Source organism: Magallana gigas, chromosome 8, assembly GCF_963853765.1.
Source record: "Magallana gigas chromosome 8, xbMagGiga1.1, whole genome shotgun sequence".
Classification (NCBI taxonomy): Eukaryota; Metazoa; Mollusca; class Bivalvia; order Ostreida; family Ostreidae; genus Magallana; species Magallana gigas.
Genome location: NC_088860.1, coordinates 29,025,260 through 29,045,492, shown reverse-complemented (window position 1 = coordinate 29,045,492; position 20,233 = coordinate 29,025,260). Strand labels below are relative to the sequence as shown.

Sequence of the window (20,233 nt, the reverse complement as noted above, 5' to 3'; positions counted from 1 at the left end):
TGCACGCATGGGTCAAAGTCTAGTAGGTGATAATTAGTTGTTTTTATAATGGTTATATTGAAGTACTCCCTGGAGGCTGTCGTCATGGTTGATGCCATGCAGACTGACTGGTTGATATACAAAGGTGTGAATTGATAAGTTCTTATCATGTGCGTTTTTATACTTCTTTTAAATAGTAAAATTTATTCACAGTGGATTTTTTTTTTTTTACGTATACGGAGGTATTAAGGCTAGACGTAATAAGGAAACCCCATGGAAAAGAAAAACTTATCTTCGGGCACTAAATATGAGCTAGTTATGGCTATTGATAAAAGGACAAAGCCTAAATTCAAAATAGCTAAGGATTTTGAGATTATCGCGAGTACACTTACGATGATATACAAGCAGCGTTCAGCAGTATTTGAAGCGTTTGAGTCTGGTGATTTTTCTCTAAAACGTAAAAGAATGCAACTGGAGATTATGATGAGGTTAAAGATTATATTAATAAAGTAACAAAATGAAACTTACAAAACTTACGGATATAATTTTAATCAAACTTTCAAGGACTAATATTCCATGTAATCTTTTCACTGTAATAAATAAATGATGACCAAATAATTTGTTCGGGTTTGGTTTTCTATGCTTACATCGGGATTGAACTTTCAAAATTGGCGGCTTCACGTCAGTCAATTTCGCTTATATTGAAATACGGATATATCGAAATAATTTGCATGGTCCCCTGAATTTCAATATATCCGGAGTAGGCTGTACATGTATTCCATTGATTAAATGGTAAACACTTTCCTTTTTTAATTTATTTACACGAAATTATGATTAGATTATACTGTATAACAAAATAACATTACAGTATTGAACATTATAATAATTATGCTTGCACTACATTTTCTTTGATCATATGTTTTGAGTATGACTTCGAGACAGCTCCATAGCTTACTCAGAAAATCGCTGTTTTGTACTCAGCCAGAGTACAAGTATGAAATAGGTTTATAACCTCAATACCTTGAGAGCGTGTAAGATTTGGAGCATGGAGTACGATTTGGAGTATGAGATAATACTCAAGAAAGTTTTATAACTTCGGGGCCTGGACATCAATTTTCATGGTTTTGGTAATGTTCACATTTTCAAGGATACATTAATTTGTGAAAATGGTCCAATCAATATACAGTAAAACACGCTTATAACGAAGTCCCAGGAACGGACAATTTTACTTCGTTATAAGCGTAATTCGTTATATCCGTCAAGTTTACAACATGAAATAAAGTCACGGGGAATGAAAATCACTTTGCTGTAAGCGTCAATTCATTATAAGCTTGTTCGCTATAACCGTGTTTTACTGTAACACTTTATCAGAATTTGTTATCTAATGATTATTTCTTTTTCTGGATTGACTGAACAACAAAAGTCATAAAAATTGGTGTTCAGCAAATATTGATTAAACCAATTAAAGTATAGCTGCTTTTTCATTGTGATTGAAACAAAATTATATAAAGCCTTGTGAATAAAACACATAATCCTAATTGCAATCAAAAAGAATTTTAAAGAACCTGCTGCAGTTGTATCTTTGCTTTCTCAAATTCCTTAAGTTTGACTTTATCCTCTGCCCTCTTTATTTTCAGTGTTTCCAGTTTCTCATTTAGATCCCTGATCTCTGCACGCAATCCCTCCATCTCCTGTAATTGTTGTACGCTGGAGAACTTATCCTCTGGCCCAGCACCTGTCAGTGAGCTGTCCAGGGATCTGGTCATTGAGGACAGGTCTGGTATGGAGTCTGTCTGAAATAAAAAAAAATAATCAAAATTGTCATCCATTGCTAACAATCTTTGTTAAATCATGCCTGTATTGATCACTTTGAAATCTTGCCTTGGTATTCAGATAAAACAAGATATCTGTGAGCCAATGCTCACTAGTGAATATGCAAAATAAACAAAGTCGTCATTTAACAGGTAGTTGGCAGACAGACACAGACACAGGGGTAAAACAGTATACCCCCTTCTCCTTCGGAGCAGGGGTATACATGTAATTAGAACTGTCCTAAAAGAACATAAATATAAATACTTCTGCAAGGCTAATTTCAAATGGTGCAAATGTGATTTTCCTTAATTAAAATATTTAAAATAATTGAAACATAATGGTTTTTGACACATAATAAAAGGAAAGTTAAAAATTATAAAATAAATTTCCATACAACATTTCTCAATTAAGGAATGTCGCAGATATAATGCTTGTGAGAAAACCTGCCCTGAAAATTTGTTCATGTGATCCATAGGTTTAAGAGTTTTATTTCTAAAATTTATTAACCTACCCTGAAAATTTGTTCATGTGATCCATAGGTTTAAGAGTTTTATTTCTAAAATTTATTTGAGATTCATCTACGCGGTAGTAATGTTATCATGTTTCAAACACAGTGTCGCTGATCAAATCAAGCCATTTCAGTTATAATTGTAAAAGAAGCGAAGTTAATGCATACAGTTCAATTTAATTAATACTTGTCTACACATGATATAAAATGGAGGAGTTTCAAAAAATGCACACTCATACCTTATAATGTATGTCACATATTCAAATTTTTAGCACATAAATGTTTGTATAAACTGCATTTAAGCTCTTTGAAATTTTAAGGGTCTTCCGTTTCCAATGGAAGACCCTCTTGTTATTTTACGGTTTCTTTTTATTATTATTTTCTATTATTTTTCCTCTGACATTTTTCGAGCGCTATACCACTCAAAAACTATTTGATTAATTTTCACGAAATTTACTTGGCTGATAGAGCATTTAACGTGCTTGCTAGTATAAAATTTTAAGCTGATGACGTCACTTCCATTTTGATATTTTCAAGAATTTGTGAATTTTTAAGGGCTATTTTGTCCACGTAACTCCTCCGAAACTAATGGTAATAAAAACAATATGTAGATTGATGTCTGTAGATGATCCTCTGTATTTGACACTGTGGAAAATGTGCAAGGCGCCGAAGCTCGCCCAAGGTCGAAAATTAGCACCAAAAGGTTTGGCAAAATTTTAACACGTTTTGTAAAATATTTATTAAGGCGATAAAAATTTTAATTTTGATTACGGATTTTTTATTTAAAAAATTGGGTCGGTAGGTCGAAAAAAAAAAAAGGGAAAAAAAAAAACCTGGCAAACATGATAATCTATTATCCGTACAATGAGGGTACCCTATATGCAATATTTTGCCAAAAAAAGTTCAAAAGCTGGTATTTTTTTCATAAATTATCGGAAATCAAAATCCTAGCAATATGCACACCTCTGATATATGTACAATTGATCTGCAAATGAACAACTTCCTATCTTGAAAACTGTAGGAGGAGTTATCTGTACAATGAGGGTACCTTTTGGCAGCCGCCCGCCCGCCATTTTCACCATTTTAATAACCGGATTTTTCCGTTGGAAAACCCACTTAAAAATATATTAAGAATTTATCTTGTAACAAAAATAATACGACAGCGAGGGAAAGAAACTCTGAACGCCAGAACATGAGTTATAATCATAAAGTCGGAAGGAAATCATTGTTGAATATTTACATCTACCAAGCATAATTTCCTTTATTTCTTACAGAAACTTATAGCTAATTCATAGCTCTATAGAAACAGCCAGACTGAAATATACACGCCCAATTTATCGATTGGTCGAAATCTACAGTGGCTGAAAGTGACAGGATTGAAATTGACACGCCCTGTTTATCAATTGGTCTGAACCTACAGCGACCTTAGTAAAATCCCGGACTGCACGAAATAATCATGACAATGCCAGACTCAAAGTCTCACAGGAGACGATTTGGCTGTTTCTTTTCGCTAACGTACTTTTGTACATTAACAGTAATTTAGTGAATTTTACTAACTTTTCATAATCAGTTTATTAATTAGTTAAAGAAAGATGTTAATATAAACAATAAAATGCTTTCTTTGATGATTCATGCGGGTTATGAAGGTAGCAATCATTGCAGGAAAAATTAAAAATAATAAATGCAAATAAAGCATTTTATTGTTTAAATGATGCATTATGTGATATGACATAGTATCCTCAAATTAAAAACATTGAAACGTTCAAGCCTGTCAGGTGCATCAGTATCATAATTAAGTATCATAAGTATCATATCCATGCAAGTTTAGTGAAGTTAGGACCAGTAGTAACTAAGATATAATCATCAGAGGGCACCTGCTCAAAAAACTTTAACCAGCTCTAACAAGAGGCCAAATGGGCCACATCGCTCACCTGAGCAACACTGGCTTTAAATGGTCATTCAAGGGATATTGTGCCATGTAGCCCCTCAGTAGATTAACCAAAAATGAATATCCGAATTCTACACTTATTTTAGCATATACATGTACTTAATCTTTGACATATTTACCTTTATGGAATATGATTTTTACCAAAAATAAGATTATATGCAGTATAAATACTAAATTTTCAGTTGTTCACGGTGAACTTCCAGTTCCCTTTGTTTTAGCCCCTCCATCACTTTATAAAAAGATTTAAATACATGAGAGCATCAAGGTACATTTTCTCCATCCACTACTTACTAGTTATTGTATTTTATTTTTTAAAATCCTATATGTGAAAGAAGAAAAGTGAACCTCAATGCACTAGAATGAATGCGCTCAATTCGAATTTCCTCAAATTAAAAACATTGAAAAATTTAATTGGCCTTCTCCATTATAAACCATTGTCATTTACCAGGCATGAATTCATTTCGTATGACGTTTCATATCCTTACTAACTTGATTGAAGAATAAACTTCACTGCAAAATGTTGTATGTTAAAGAGCTATAATTCAAATCAATGTATTGGCAGGCATGTCGCTCTATTGTACCAAGGCCCACCCATTATTTTCATCTTTATTAAAAAACAACAAATGTCTACAAAGATGATTTTCCGTTACAACTGCCCATTTGGTTTAGTCGTAAAATACAACTTCAAATTTAACACTTTTTTCAATTAAATATATTTGATATGTTATAATACAAGTTTACAAAAGGGTAATTTCTAACTACATTCAGTTTGAAATTTTTCAAAAAATGATAAGAAAAAAATAATGATTCCTAAATTTTTGGTGGTATCCTATGTTCTATAAAGTTACCTAATGTCTAGTGCTCTAACCACTGAGCCATTTTATTCCCACCAAAGTGTGTTGTTTAAATGCTTTATGAGACGTTGGCCACGAATTTACAGACTTGCATTATTTTTCTAAAACGTTCAATTGTTGGGCTACAAAATGGGTTGGGTTTTCTTTTACATTTAAAAGTATAATCAGTTTCAATTAATTCCATTTAACCGCATTTAGACTATACCAAAAATATGGATTTCAGATCCACTCTATAAAAGAAAAGGCATTGAAGTTATAACAAAAGGTCCATGGGCCACATCGCTCACCTGAGGAATGATAAAATCAGTTTAATGGAGTCATAATACAAACTATCTGGACAATGTACAATAATACATGCAGATCCTGTATAAATAAAATCCATTTTTACCCCTAGATATTCTTATGTTTATAATCATTAGTCCCTTTTCTAACAGGATGATTTTATAGTCATATCACATGTTGAGAATAGACCAATCCACATTTTACAAAAGTTATGTCCCTTGGCCGCCATCTTTGGGGAAAACCCCATATATTTCTCACAGTAGCCTTTGTAGTTTGAAGGGTTGTAACTTCGTCATTTGACATTAAAAATCTGCTCCCGCTGTGAATTTTATTGCCCCAAGTTGGGGCAACCCACACATCGAAGGAATAAATGAAATTCCAAGAGATTTCTTCACAGGACGTCCAAATATTTGGTTGCATAAAGAAGGCAAAAGTTGTTTTTTCCCTTTTGACCTTTGGGTTGACCCCGCAAAGAGGAACAACTTTTGCGACGTGTGGATTGAACTATTGCAGTTCTCAAAAAGATCCTTAACAATTGTTTATATATGGGATATAAACCTACATCAAACTCTGAACCTTCTTGTGAGGCCGAAGAATTGTCCTGGGGCCAAAGTCTTAACAATTATAAAGAATCATCTGGCTGATTAGTTTCTGAGAAGAAGATTTTTAAAAGATTTACTCTACATATTCCTATGTAAAACTTTGACCCCCCCCCCCCCCATTCATTGTGGCACCACCCTACTCCCGATGGTGTCATTATTTTCACAACTTTGAATCTACACTACCTGATGATGCTTCCACACAAGTTTCAGCTTTCCTGGCTGATTAGTTTTTGAGAAAAAGATTTTTAAAGATTTACTCTATATATTCCAATGTAAAATTTTGACCCCCCCCCATTGTGGCCCCACCCTACCCCTTGGGGTCATGATTTTCACAACTTTGAATCTACACTAACTGAGGATGCTTCCACACAAGTTTCAGCTTTCCTGGCTGATTAGTTTCTGAGAGGAAGATTTTTAAAGATTTACTCTATATAATACTGTGTTAAACTTTGACCCCCCATTGTTGCCCCACCCTACCTCCGGGGGTCATGATTTTCACAACTTTGAATCTACACTACCTGAGGATGCTTCCACACAAGTTTCAGCTTTCCTGGTCATATGGTTCGTGAGAAGAAGATTTTTGAAAATTTCTTGAAAATTTTTATAAATTCCTAATTATCTCCCTTTGCAAAAAGGCATGATCCTTAATTTTCACAACTTTGAATCATCTTAGGCTAAGGATGCTTTGTGCCAAGTTTGGTTGAATTGGCTAAGTGGTTCTTGAGAAGATGTTCAAAATGTGAAAAGTTTACAGACAGATGGACAGACGGACAGTGGGACAGACGGACGACAAAATGTGATCAGAAAAGCTCACTTGAGCTTTCAGCTCAGGTGAGCTAAAAATCAACACTTTATGTATTGATATTTAATTGGATTTGTTACAAAGGTTAAAAAAACAAAACATTTTATTTACAGTTTTGGGTGTTTTAAAGTAGTCCGAGTATCGCACTACGTCATCATACGGATTTTACAATATTGGTTCGACTTTTACAAAGCGTTTTAGATACCAGGTATTGATTTTGCTCTACATCGCTGTTGTAAACAATGGCAATAATAAGCAATTAGAACGGTAATATATGTATTCTATGAGAGATAGAAATGATTAATGTTGAGAAACTCGATTCTGTTAAAGTAAAATGAAAAACGAAGTTTCTGATTAACCGGGATCTCAGGTATGCTTATATCTTCTTTGTTTTGATGCCCCCCCCCCCCCCCCCCCATTTTATTTTTCTTTTACTAAAACCGGTTTACATTTAGAAACAGAAGCTATTTCGAATTTATTAAATCGTCAATTAATTAATGTTTAAACGATATCTAACATTGTTGACAGATCAAGGCAGAAAACTGTAGCAAAATGTGATTTTTACGGATTTTTTCGTCAGGGTCTGCTTGGTTTAGAGCTCATAGCGTGAAAAGTAATCCGTCAACATATAATTTATTTTACAAAATCTTTTTTCTAAGATGTCAATCTATAGAATAAACACCATGAATTTAAGTTTGAGTCCATAAAATAGTAAAAAAAATTACCAAACGCGATACTAGCATTGCATTTTTTGTATTCTATTTTGATACATCAGGTCCATAAAGCGTACTTACTAACAAAAAATTGCGCAAAATTATTGATGAGATATGGCTTAAATAAATATTTATACTCTATTTTGTATGTTCAGTTCTAATTTTCCCAAAATTGGTAATTATTTTTAGGAAAAACGGACGTCTGGTAAATTTCATAATTGTCAATGATTTTCGCAAGGGGGTACACCCGTCTGAGAGGTGATAATAAACAAACTAGCATGTAAACATGCATATTTTCTTTTGTATATGTATTGCTAGAATGTATATTTATCATTTAAAGCTAAGCTTTTAATGATTGAGCCCATTTAGTGCCGAGTATAGGACTACCTTAATAATTTTTTTTTACCTTAGGCCAGCATTTTTTTATTTTTAGGTTTACAAACCCGCCGCTCGGTTTTCTGAGTTTTTAGAAAAAAAATAAAATTACAAAAAAGATCTTTTTTTTCTCCCCGACAGCAAATTTTTTCTAGTAGGAAAAGTGTATCGTCATTATTATCACAGAGGCATAAAATCTGCTCTTTTTGTGTCATGTTAGCCTAAAAATTTCTTACGCATCTTTTTCTCGTGCTACATTCTTCAGAGAAGCTTCTACAAACACTCTGCTGTAAGTTTCATACTTAGAAGTTTTACCGACAGTGTTGACCAGTGGCTAGACGAGATAGTCACACCTCACTGAACATGGCTTCGATAGTTACCTGTGCAGCTGTTTTCAAGTACATCACTGTAAAATGATTCCCTTTCTTTTTGTGTTGAATTGGCATATGTATTCATTGGCTTTTTTAAAAATTAATTTTAAAGAGAGAGAGAGAGAGAGAGAGAGAGAGAGAGAGATGTATTAGAGATATTCTGCAGTAACTATTCTCATGAACACATTTTAAAGTGACCTGCCTAGTGAATTAAAAAAAAAATCATATTATTGTTTGTGCATTTTCCGTTATTTTCAATTTAAATTTACCATTACATAATTAATTGCATAGTTGTACTTTGTACATGGAAATTCAACAGGATAAAATACATGCACACATATAGTTGCAGTGATTTTATAGAGTCTGTTCACATTCACAATGTTATGTTTGAGTTTTCTCACATATAAACACCCAAACCAATATTGTAAAAAAAAATGTGAGAGATCAATGAAGTTGAATATTTTTTAACTGCAGAAAACATGAAAGTAATAAATATTTTGTATATTAATAATTAAATACTAGTAATTGCACACCCCTGACATTGCTATATGTACATGTAATATCAAAGCTGTATGTCTAATATTCTATTGTACTATTTCAGAGATATGTTACACAGATGACATACTTTTCACATGCTACACTTGATGCAGTTACACACCACTATCATGAAGTTGTCATTCATTATATTAATATTAGAATAAAGATGATGTCATAAAAGTTTTTTTTTCTCCTACAGAACTTTACAATTTTGTGGTTCGTGAACCTAAAAGTAAAAAAATTTTAGGTCAAAAGAGATTTTTTTTTTTTTTTATTTCCTCCTCCTACGGAACTTTATCATTTTGTGGTTCGTAAACCTAAAAATAAAAAAATGCTGGCCTTAATAAGTGAATGTCTGAGATAATACGTGACAAGCGCACACGTGTTCACAACCGTGGTTTCAATAAGGCCACAGAGGTGTTAAAAATAAAAGTAAAATGAATCATCAGCGAGTTGTTTAGTTTAAACTATGATATCTAATCATATTATGCCTAATATTTTTAAAAAGCTTTAGGCAATGATAATGATTAGCGAGTGATAACAGGCACTTGTCTTTTTTCAGCATCAGTTATGGCAGAGTACATGGAGACGGTAAACACAGCTCAAAGAAGTTGAACATAGAATAAACAGCTAAAATTTATGATAAATTGCCATTTTATAAGTATTTATCTGTTAACAGATTATAGTTTTTGCAATTAAAAGCTCTAACAAAGATTATATTATTTTTAAAAATTACAAGAATACGATAAACACAAGACCAGTATGTAGTACTGAAGAACAGAAGTGAGAATTTTATTTAAAGCTGCTTGGTCCGATTTTTTTGTAATTACAGTATCAAAATTTTTTTCATACAAATCATTTATCTTAGAAAGATATGGACTTTCTCCTATTTACACCAACAGAATCAGTCTCCTTTCAAAATTAGAAATATTCAAAGTAAATAAAAATAATTTCTCTTTGGGCAAACGAAAAAACAAACCAAAATGCATCACGGGAATGTTTAGAAAAGGAAACCGCTTGGTTTCGTACCCCGAATGATTGGGGTTATTCAACCCGCATGCTATGCATCCATTGCAAAGAAAGCAGGCTTTGGAAATATTAGCGAAGAAAACGTACACATGTTTATTTGTAATTTGTCTGATCATTTCGACCTTTATTTAAAGCGATGTAAAATTCGTAATACAACCATACCCGTCTCGTCGTCAGGGGTGAAATTTAACATGAGGCGAAATAACGCGGTACCTTTTAATGTCGATTGTTTTGTTAGCAAATTTTGTACGTATTTTTCTTCATTGAAATTTGGCATAATTGACGGGTAAAACTACTGCAATGTCTATTATTATACATATACTTAGCATAGCCATTGTTTAAAAGCGTGCATAAAATTTGATATAAAATCGGACCAAGCAGCTTTAATGATGATAGCCAGTGCTGTACCAAGAAAAAAAATGTCAAAAGCCTATATTGGTGTATACTTTAAGCACCCTTAGATCGTGAAGATATTTTTGAAAAAAGTGCATCTTATTTTCCGCAAAATATGGTACTTTCCTTTTCAGTACATATGCCAGAGTTAAAAACTCACTTGCCCACGGGCAAGTCCCACCCTAATTTTTACTTGCTGATCGGAAAAATCACTTGCCCCAGGCATCGGGCAATCAGATTTGTCAGCTCCTGGTTTACAACTTTATTTTTATTTTTTTTCAACTGCCATACAGTTATTCACATAAGGACTACATTTGATATGGGCCTTAATTGGCCCCCTAAAATGAACATCATCATTTTACTGTAATTCTTTGTTTTCTTTGTACAGATATATATGTGATGTTTTTCCATAATGTTCATTTTGATTCAACTGTCCACAATTAAGAAATATGACATTGTTAAGACAACCTTTTCCCATCTAGCTATTTCAGGTTCAATGTTCAAATATTGTCTGATATTTTTTCCTCCTCAACTTGTCACGATAGCCAATGCCATTTCCAGGCATTTTTAACACTTCTGTCTACAAGTTTGACATCATGGCCTGGCAGGATAAACCACGCCATTTTGACAAGGAATTCTCGATCCCTGACATTTGCATTTACCTTACTAGGATATAAAAGCAAATGTCTGGCTGATGCAGACAAGATCACGGACAAAACAACTTAATCTTTTTCAAAACTGACAAAAACAGAAATTGATCGGAAAAAAATAAGAACTGAAATATCGGAGAGTACTTATAAATATCGGATTCGATTCAAATTAGCGGAATTCTGCTAAATATCGGAAAAGAATCATCACTGTATTGTAAAATATTTTCATGTTCAAGGTCTTACTTTGACACGACCTGATTTTTCCCACAAGTATTTTTTCAGTACCTTTTTTTCTTCTGCCTTTGCTTTCCCTCTGTGTGATCCTGCCAAGTTCTCATCACTTGGTGTTGATTCACGGCTACTGCTGTCACGTCCAGATTTTGGCCCTGGTAGTTTGGATATTGAACCACGACCTTTAGGTGTAGATAAACCTGTTCCACTAGCTATTTTAGAAAGATCAGAGGGTACACTGGGGGCCTTTTTTGGAGTACCACTCAAATCTGTCAAATTTTCAGTACCTGTAGGAAAGAGGTTATGTATCATTAGTAACTGCAGTTCAAGCAAAACAAAATTTAACATTAAAAAACATTAAAAAAAAAATCAATTAAAATTTGGATGGCTACAGGTGACAGATTGGACAGCTGCAAAAACAGGGGTAAACACAAGCTCCCAGAATTATAATACAATAGAAACAAGAGGCTCATAAGCCACATCTTAAATAATTGTTTATATACATATTTAAGAAATAAACAGCAATTTAAAAAGTTCACAGGGATATGAAGTTGGTTGGTCATGTGATCAAATCCTGTGAAGCCCAAAGGGTTTCTCATCAGTAGATTTGATCACATACCAACCAACTTCATATCGCGGTGAACTATTTAACATTGCTGTTTATTTACGTTTTAAAATGACAAATTGTTCAGAATTGTTAAAATTACAAAGATTTTATGTTTACAATAATCCAAGCGATAAGCACGTGCCATGATCATTGTGACATTATGAAAAAGTTCATATTGAATTGAACGTTTTCACTATTCTATAGGTTCATATGAGGAATCATATTTGCAAATGTAAATATTAACAATATTTATACAAGACTGTTAATTTAATCAAGCTTAGCATTTTTTTTAAAGCAAAATTTACAACTTTTCAAATTTTATATTAAGAAAATAATGAGAGACAGTTATGGGTCCTTTTATGAAATTGTATTTTTTATTTATTTTTCAAGACATAATGCACAGTTAAATTTATTACAAAACACAGATTTTTATGTCGACCTTATCAAATGATATTACAATATTTTATTTATAAATAACATAGAAACATGTAGTTCTTGTCTGGGTTAAATTAAATGGATTTGTTGATAAAAATGATGTATTTTTGTTCTTAACATATACAAGGGTTGTTCGGAAATTATTGAGACATTTTCTCTTATTCTTTTAGTAAAACATAGGTAATCACAGATTACTAAGCTCACCGAGACGGAGCATCACCCTTATGAGACTTCACCTTTATGAGACCACCTTTATCAATTTATATGAAAATCATACTTTATGATCTTGGATATTCATGGATTCTGTTTTGACACAATATCGTATATCATCTGTTAAAAAATTGTATGATAATCATATGTTCATATGTTAATCAATACAATAATATAAAATTAAATATTGCATCCTATCATATTTACAACATATATCATATAATACAATAAAATACCATAATAAACAATGATGAGATATGATATTGTAATGTATGATATGACATTGTATTGTGTTAAACATTATTGTATTTGATCAAATAATACAATATCATAATATATAAAACAATATGGTATTATATTACAATATCATATTACATAATACATCATAACATTGAAACATATGATATTATATTGTATAATATAGTATGATATTGTATGATACTGTATCATTTTTGATACATAATATGATATTGTATCATATGATACAATATTATTTGATACAACATTGTTTCATATCAAATGATACAATATTATGTGATAAAGTAAAATATTATATAATACAATATCATATTATACATATTGTATCATATGATACAATAATATATTTTACAATATCATACAATACAATTTCATGTGATGTGCTAATATATCATATTATACAATATCGTATGATACGATATTATATAATATAACAGTATCATATTATACAATTTCATGTGATATAATTCTTTTTTACAGAAACTTATATCATATTATACAAATTTGTATGATACAATATTATAGAATATACAATATAGTATCATAGGATACAATATTATATTTTGCAATATCTTATGTTATAGTATCATGTGATTAAATAATAAATTAATAACACAATATAATATTATACAATATTGTATCATAATATACAATACTATACATAACGATATTATGATACAATATCATAACATAAAATATCAATTTTTTTTTACAATATGATATCGTATCATATAACTTTTTATAATATTACATATGATATTATATTGTATCATATTAAACAATATTGTTTCATACCATACAATACTATATCATAGGAATCATGTTATATCATTTATCAACAAACACATCTACCTATCGAGCAGGTTTGAGTGAGGTAGGAGATTTCTTTAGGATCCTTGATAATGGAGATCAGGCTCTGCATCTGAAGCAACCTCTGCGTTTCATTTATAATATAGTTAAATCAACTATGCAAGCTATCATCTATAAAACATGTGACCTGTTCCAAAAAAAACTAAACCTCATCCAGCATCCGAAACCTATGGCTCAGATTCAGCATTCAAGCCTGTCAGGTGCATCAGTATACATAAGACGCATCTCCATGCAAGTTTGGTGAAGTTCAGACCAGTAATAACTAAGATATCATCATCAGAAGGCACTAGCAATTAAAACCTTAACCTGCTCCAGCATCCGCAACCTATGGCTCAGATTCAACATCCATGCCTTTCAGGTGCGTTTGTATCATAAGACACACCATCCATTCAAGTTTGGTGAAGTTAGGGCCTGTAATAACTAAGATATATTTTTTAGCATCCTTGATAATGGAGATCAAGCTCTGCATCTGAAGCTTCCTCTGTGATTCATTCATACTACAGTTTAATCAACTATGCAAGTTTGAAAAAGTACTATTATCTATTAAACATGTGACCTGTTCCAAAAAACTTAACCATATCCAGCATCTGAAACCTATGGCTCAGACTCAGCATTCAAACCTGTCAGGTGCATCAGTATCATAAGACGCACCATTCATGGAAGTCTGGTGAAGTTAGAACAAGTAATAACTAAGATATCATCATCAGAGGGCACCTGTTTCAAACACTTTAACCAGCTCTAAAAACCTTAACCTCCTTCAGCATCCGAAACCTATGGCTCAGATTCAGCATTCAAGCCTGTCTGGTGCATCAGTATCATAAGACTCACCATCCATGGAAGTCTGGTGAAGTTAGGACAAGTAATAACTAAGATATAATCATCAGAGGGCACCTGTTTCAAACACTTTAACCAGCTCCAAAAACCTTAACCTCCTCCAGCATCCGAAACCTATTGCTAAGATTCAGCATTCAAGCTTGTCAGGTGCATCAGTATCATAAGACGCACCATCCATACAAGTTTGGTGAAGTTAGGACCAGTAGTAACTAAGATATAATCATCAGAGGGCACCTGCAACAAAAACTTTAACCAGTTTTAAAAAACTTAACCTCTTCCAGCATCCGAAACCTATTGCTCAGATTCAGCATTCAAGCTTGTCAGGTGCATCAGTATCATAAGACGCATCATCCATACAAGTTTGGTGAAGTTAGGACCAGTAGTAACTTAGATATTGCTATCAATGGGCACCCGCAACAAAAACTTTAACCTGCTCCAAAAACCTTAACCTCCTCCAGCATCCGAAACCTATAGCTCAGATTCAGCACTCAAGCCTGTCTGGTGCATCAGTATCACAAGGCACACCATCCATGCAAGTTTGGTGAAGTACAGACCAGCAGTAACTAAGATACTGCTATCAAAGGGCACCTGCAACAAAAACTTTAACCTGGTCCAACAACCTTAACCTCCTCCAGCATCTGAAATTTAGGACCCAGATTCAGCATCCAAGTCTTTCAAGTCCATAAGTAGGTCCAGATGCATCATCCATGCAAGTTTGGTGAAGATAGGACAAGTAATAGCTTAGATACAGGACCTGCAACAAAAACTTTAACCAGGTCTGGACGCCGACGCCGATGCCGACGCCGACACCGACGCCAACGCCGAGGGTATAGCATAAGCTCCCCCTGACTTCGTCTCGGTGAGCTAAAAAGATAAACTCTTGAAATTTTACCAAAACATAAATCAGGATAGAGTTCATCAATGTGAAAAGTTTCTTGTTCATGGCATGAATAGATCATTCCTAGTAAGCTGACCAACGTGCCATTGTCCTGTAACCCGGTGCAACCGAAAACTTTTCGCAACGTCATTTTTATGCTTCTTGTTGCTCCCGTGTTTTAAACACCTTAAAAACGAACTGAAATAAGAATTATTCTTTATTTCTCATCTTTTGTTTTAATTTCAAGATGTCATCATTTACATTTTCTCTCATTCTTGTTTTTTTAGAGAAAAAATCGAGTTATTTTTACCCCAAAGTCTAATTACTGTGAATGTCTCCTGCAGTCATTTTTTTTACATATTTTAGAACTGTTGACAACAGTTAGTGTGTCAAAAGTTGTTAATTAATCCCTTTGGCCTAATTCTAGTTAAACAATCAATGAAAAAAATATGATGAACTGAAGTTCTATACCTTGTCTTGTCATCATATAGTTTTTTACGCAATTGCGTGGCTTTAAAAGGTCTTCTTTTGAGATTTCCACCAGTTTAATGGTTTTCGTTGCGCCGCCTTGACGTCAAAATTCAATGTAAAGTCATTGTCAGATTTTTATTGTTTGGTAAATATATGTGTACCATATCCGTATTTCAACTCGAACATCAGTGAAACTTAATCAACAGTTAGTTGCAAAGAATAGCAAAATGAACACATTTAATTTGATTTCTTTTATCATTAAATGTAATTCTACGGACACTTATAAAGTAGATGTTTAAGTTGTTTAATCTCCGAGTTCATGGCTACGCCGGGTACCCCGACCACCGACTTGTTTATCTACTGTCGTAAACAAAATATTAAATATTCTTTTAAGATTACTTTGTTTTATTATTTGTTGGTGTTTCTTCAGTGTCTATGCCAATTATCACCAAAATTCCTCACTTAGAAAAGAAAATAATCGATTTGTCTCAATAATTTCCGAACAACCCTCGTAGCTTGTTGCTTTTTTGTTTCCAAAGAATTCATTTTATTATAATAAACATAGGTAATCATAGATTACTAAGCTCACCGAGACGGAGCATTACCCTTATGAGACATCACCTTCATAAGACCACCTTTATCAATTTATATGAAAATCATACTTTATGATCTTGGATATTCATGGATTCTGTTTTGACAAAATATCGTATATCATCTGATAAATTTTTTTATGATAATCATATGTTAATATGTTAATCAATACAATGATATAAAATTAAATATTGCATCATGTCATATTTCTAATATAATATATATCATATAATAAATAAAATACCGTAATAAACAATAATGAGATTTGATATTGTAACGTATGATATGACATTGTATTGTGTTATACCTTATTGTATTTGATCACATAATACAATATCATAAAATATAATACAATATAGTATCATATTACAATATCATATTACATAATACATCATAACACTGAAACATGATATTACATTGTATAATATAGAATGATATTGTATTGAATGACACTGAAACATATTTGATACATTATATGATATTATATCATATAATACAATATAATTTGATTCCAACATTGTATCTTATCAAATGATACAATATTATGTGATATGGTAAAATATTATAAAATACATTATTATATTAATATACATATTGCATCATATGACACAATAAAATATATTTCAATATCATATAATACAATTTCATGTGATATGATAATATATCATATAAACCAATATCATATTATACAATATCGTATGATACAATATTATATAATATAACAATATCATATAATACAATTTCATGTGATATAATTCTATATTACTGAAACCAATATCATATTATACAATATTGTATGATACAGTATTATAGAATATACAATATTGTATCATAGGATACAATATAATATTTTGCAATATCTTATGTAATTGTATCATGTGATAAAATAATAAATTAAAAATACAATATAATATTATACAATATTGTATCATAATATACAATACTATACATAACAATATCATGATACATAATCATATCATAAAATATCAAAAAAATTGATACAATATCATATCGTATCGTGTAACTTTTTTTATAATGTAACATATGATATCATATTGTATCATATCAAACAATATTGTTTCATATCATACAATACTTTATCATAGGAATCATGTTATATCATTTATCAACAAACACATCTATCTATCGAGCTGGTTTGAGTGAGGTAGGAGATTTCTTTAGCATCCTTGATAATGGAGATCAAGCTCTGCTTCTGAAGCAACCTCTGCATTTAATTCATAATAAAGTTAAATCAACTATGCAAGCTATCATCTATAAATCATGTGACCTGTTCCAAAAAACAAAACCTCATCCAGCATCCGAAACCTATGGCTCAGATTCAGCATTCAAGCCCATCAGGTGCATTTGTATCATAAGACACATCATCCATGCAATTTTGGTGAAGTTTGGACCAGTAATAACTAAGATATCATCATCAGAGGGCACTAGCAATTAAAACCTTAACTTCCTCCAGCATCCGCAACCTATGGCTCAGATTCAGCATCCATGCCTGTCAGGTGCATCTGTATCATAAGACACACCATCCATTCAAGTTTGGTGAAGTTAGGACCAGTAATAACTAAGATTTATTTTTTAGCATCCTTGATAATGGAGATCAAGCTCTGCATCTGAAGCTACCTCTGCGATTCATTCATATTACAGTTAAATCAACTATGCAAGTTTGAAATAGTACTATCATCTATTAAACATGTGACCTGTTCCTAAAAACTTAACTTTATCCAGCATCCGAAACCAGACTATGCATTCAAGCCTGTCAGGTGCATCAGTATCATAAGACACACCATCCATGGAAGTCTGGTGAAGTAAGGACAAGTAATAACTAAGATATCATCATCAGAGGGCACCTGTTTCAAAAACTTTATCTAACCAGCTCTTAAAACCTTAACCTCCTCCAGCATCCGAAACCTATTGCTCAGATTCAGCATTCAAGCTTGTCAGGTGCATCAGTATCATAAGACGCACCATCCATACAAGTTTGGTGAAGTTAGGACCAGTAGTAACTAAGATATAATCATCAGAGGGCACCTGCAACAAAAACTTTAACCAGTTTTAAAAAACTTAACCTCTTCCAGCATCCGAAACCTATTGCTCAGATTCAGCATTCAAGCTTGTCAGGTGCATCAGTATCATAAGACGCATCATCCATACAAGTTTGGTGAAGTTAGGACCAGTAGTAACTTAGATATTGCTATCAATGGGCACCCGCAACAAAAACTTTAACCTGCTCCAAAAACCTTAACCTCCTCCAGCATCCGAAACCTATAGCTCAGATTCAGCACTCAAGCCTGTGTGGTGCATCAGTATCATAAGGCACACCATCCATGCAAGTTTGGTGAAGTACAGACCAGCAGTAACCAGGCTTGGGGCGAATTACATTGTAAAGTAATGCATTACATTACCATTACTTCATGAATTTGGGCATTAAATTACCATTACCATTACTTGATTTTCTTGAAGTAATGCATTACATTACCATTACATGAGTAAAGTAATGCATTACCATTACCATTACTTTGTTTTTAAAAAGTAAAGCTCATAAAGAGTTTTTGCAAATGTTTCAAATATAAAACACTCTTTAACATATCTACAGGTTCATGCTCAGTATCAGGTTCAAATTCAATGACTATACAAGAGTCATTCTTTATTTGCTCAATACATATAATCATCTTGTGGCATTATGAACAACATATTACATAAGTAAAATTATATTTATAGACATTTGGCATGATACAATGTAGGATACGAAATAGAGACACAGAATTACATGCATAACAAAAAACAATTTAATTTACGGAATAATGTTGCGGTTATAAAAAGCTTAATAGAGATATTTATTTTCCCAGATTACACAAATCTTTATAATTTTGGACACTTAATTGTATTAATTCATAAACAGATGGTTTTCCCAGTTATATTTCTTAAGATACTGTATTTGAATCGTATTTCTTTCTACTGAGGACACTTTAAGACATAAGATTGATGTTGCACTTCATGATCAAAGTTTCAAAAGGGTTCATCTTTTAACTGCATCCTGTTAGTTTGAAAATCTTCCCAGCTATACTAAATAAATGTTTTACAGGAGCAGTCGAAGCTTCCCATAGGTTGGACTGAAAAGTACTGTTTGACAATCTTTATCTTAGGATATGAATCTTGTATTTTCTATCAGTCTAAACTAATGTACAGTGTACTTAATATACAAGAAAGAGAGAAAGAGAAAGTATAAGTAAGTAAAATTATTTTTTTTTAATGGGTAATAATATTGGAAGTGATATTGATTTTCATCATGGATGGACAGTGCATTCATTTTGCTTTTAAAGGTGCATGTCTGTCTCCTATTCTATTGGGACATAGCGAAGGGAAGGGGATTGGGGTGTTTAGCACTTCTTATAACAATAGATTGTTTTGATACTTAGATTATCCTGGGGGCATAGTGTGTTGTTGACACATTTCATATTGAAGTGCAAACTAATAGGAGTAAATTGTTTGAATGATTAAAAACTCTTAATAACAACACTCTTAAAAATGTTATAATGAAATTGTGCTGTTATATTTAGTAATATTAACTATTCAAAAATGAATTTTTAAAAATCTTTTTTAATAATACAATTAAAACATTTTTATCTCAAGAATTATTTCTTTCTTCTTAAAAAAATAAATTTAGTCAAATTCAACTATTCATTTATTCATCACGTTTTTTAAAGTGAACATGCATAAATGAGCAATGTAATGCAAAGTAATGCCATGTAATGCCAGCATTACACTAGATTTTGGAAAGTAATGAATTACATTACCATTACTTGTAATGCTAATTTTGTGGCATTACACATTACTAGCATTACTTTGAAAACATGTAATGCATTGCAATGCATTACCATTACATTTAGCATTACCCCAAGTCTGGCAGTAACTAAGATACTGCTATCAAAGGGCACCTGCAACAAAAACTTTAACCTGGTCCAACAACCTTAACCTC

General features: G+C 32.3%; 1 protein-coding gene across 2 annotated transcripts in view; it reads right to left on the bottom strand.

Annotated features, from left to right (window-relative positions):
* The window catches only part of LOC105327689 (dynactin subunit 1), a 276,187-nt gene that overhangs the window by 214,513 nt on the left and 41,441 nt on the right, over nt 1–20,233 (bottom strand). For both annotated transcript variants that reach the window (XM_034473808.2, XM_034473809.2), the window contains exons 5-6: nt 11,141–11,373; nt 1,545–1,772 (exon numbers count right to left, since the gene is read on the bottom strand). In XM_034473808.2, the coding sequence (XP_034329699.1) occupies nt 1,545–1,772; nt 11,141–11,373 (461 nt within the window). The remainder of the gene's footprint in view (nt 1–1,544; nt 1,773–11,140; nt 11,374–20,233) is intronic.